This window comes from Haliaeetus leucocephalus, unplaced genomic scaffold, assembly GCF_000737465.1.
Source record: "Haliaeetus leucocephalus isolate CR32 unplaced genomic scaffold, Haliaeetus_leucocephalus-4.0 Scaffold362, whole genome shotgun sequence".
Taxonomy (NCBI): domain Eukaryota; kingdom Metazoa; phylum Chordata; class Aves; order Accipitriformes; family Accipitridae; genus Haliaeetus; species Haliaeetus leucocephalus.
The window spans coordinates 8,007,204-8,009,393 of NW_010972798.1; the positions used below are offsets into that span (position 1 = coordinate 8,007,204).

The 2,190-nt window shown below is 66.2% G+C and overlaps 1 protein-coding gene across 1 annotated transcript in view; it reads right to left on the reverse strand.

Annotated features, from left to right (window-relative positions):
• The window catches only part of TNK2 (tyrosine kinase, non-receptor, 2), a 17,996-nt gene that overhangs the window by 3,918 nt on the left and 11,888 nt on the right, over positions 1 to 2,190 (reverse strand). The window contains exon 10 of the mRNA XM_010573051.1: positions 689 to 883. Within this exon, the coding sequence (XP_010571353.1) occupies positions 689 to 883 (195 nt within the window). The remainder of the gene's footprint in view (positions 1 to 688; positions 884 to 2,190) is intronic.

Sequence of the window (2,190 nt, forward strand, 5' to 3'; positions counted from 1 at the left end):
CAGCCCCGTGCTGGCAGAGACCCCCCCACACCCTGAGCCAAGGCACCCCTGCCCACCGCCCCCCGGTGTCCAGCACCCACGCTGGGCACGGCCAGTCCCACCTGGCAGGGGGGCACAGGGCCCCCTGGGGTGCAGACACCTGACCCCCCTCCCCATTCCAGACCAACTGGGCTGTCTCCTGATGGAGCATGGGGGAAAAGAGAGCATTTTAGTGGATTTTTTTTCATATTTTCCTTTTTAAGAGGATTCATGCTGTTAAAAGCGTGGGGCCCAGCTGCACCCTTGCCACGGCTTCCCTCCACACAGGCGCTGAAAGGTGCGGGTTTAGCAGCCCTGGGACGCCCCAAAAGCATTGGGCTAATGTGGCCACCTCTGGGGTGGTGCTTACTGATGTCCCCCTGCCCCGGGACAGCCACGAGGGGCTGCGGGGCTGGGAGAAGGTGCTCCCCCCTAGGACAGCCCCCCACAAGCACAGCAGCCCCCCATGTACCTGACCCTATTAGTAAGAAGAGGTGAGGGAGTTAGTCCAGCCGCAGGGACCCTACCCAGAGCCACCGTGCCCAGTACAGCAGGGGGGAAGAGATGCTTCAAGGGGGGGGGCCAAGCCACAGCTCGCTCCTGTGCCCAGCAGGCAGCGGGGAAGGCAGGGAGCAGGCAGGGGATGCAGAGAAGACAGAAAGTTTCTTACTCATCAATTTTATCGGGAAACCCCCAGCAGTGCTGCGGGTTGGTGTCTCCATGGCCTGTGTGGATGAAGCTGTTTTTAAGCGGCTGGCTGATGTCGTGGGCCGACAGCCCTGCCACCGAGGTCACCGTGTTTCGGGGGAACTGGCCCACTTTTAGGGTCCGCTTATTCTGACCCCGCCACCAGTAATTCTCGGCCCTAAAGAATAAAAAGGACCTCGTTACCGACGAGGGGATGTGAGGGGGACACACGCCTGCCCCGGTGATGGGGAGGAGGCGAGATGACTCGCCCACGGCCACGCAGGCGGGCAGTGGCACAACCAGGAGGGGAACCCAGGCGCCCAGGATCCCAAGCCTACGTCGGCAGCGTGCTCTGCCTCCCACCCTGCATGGCCCCTGCACCGGGAGGTGCTGGTGATGTGGGCGGCGGGGAACAAAGCTCCCCATTTGCACCCGAAAAGATGCGCCCCTTCCTCCTCCTCCTCCCAGCTGCCCCAAATTATGCAGGAGCCTTGAGGCGATGCCTGCACTGAGCTGCTCCGCACTGGTGTCCCCCCCCCAAGCCCCACGCAGTCAGGGATGGCACAGAGCATGTGCACGGTGTCTGCTAATGAACCTTCAAATATTCCAGTCCCGCAGGGGAAACTGGGGGGCCCACGATAGGGGACAGGGGGCTGGGGGGGGGGGGTCTCCCTTGCTCCCTTCCTATGTTACTGGCAAATCCCATACAGGCTGGCGTGGGCAGGGAAAGACGGGCAGGCGGGCTGGGGGACTCCAGCTGCAAAACCTCCCATGGCCATGCGAGTAGGGTGGCCAGGCTGCCGGCCCCCCAGAGAGCCCAGCGTGCCCCAGGAGGCAGCCAGGAGCCCCCTACCTGCCCCAAAGATGCAGCCACCTCCAGGGTGGAACAGGGCGGTCACCCAGCCCGGGGGCACCGGGAAGAGGGGGACAGGACAGGTAGGATGCAGGGAAGGGCACCCCAAGCAGTGCCCCCTGCCCAGCCTATGCCAAATCAAAGGCGTGGGGGGGGTGTCCAACCCTAACCCCCCTGCTGCTCCCACCACGTCCCCCTCCTCCCTGCCTGCCGGGGCCCCCCGTGGGCAGGGCAGGCACCGGGCAGGGGGGTGGCAGGCTGTGCGGTGCCAGCCTGGCGAGGCTGGCACGGGCCCCAGGGTTTCCTGGAGTCACCTGTGAGTCACCCCCGGCCACCAGCTCAGCCCTTTTCCTGTTTACCTTCCCCGCTCGCCGCCAGCCAGCCGCCTTACTCAGCGCCGGGACCCCTCGGGGAGCCCAGCCGGCACCGGGCACCCTCCCTCACCCGCAGCGGGCCGGGGTGGGGGGGGGACGGTTCCCCTTCCCGGGAGGTCCCCTCCGCTCGACCTCCCTTGCTCCCCGACACCAGCGCATCACGCCGGAGGGATGCTGCGGCCGGCCCGGCCCCTCCGCTCCCCCTCCCACGGGATCCGGGCTCGGACCCCCGGCACAAACCCGCTCCGCCTCTGCCCT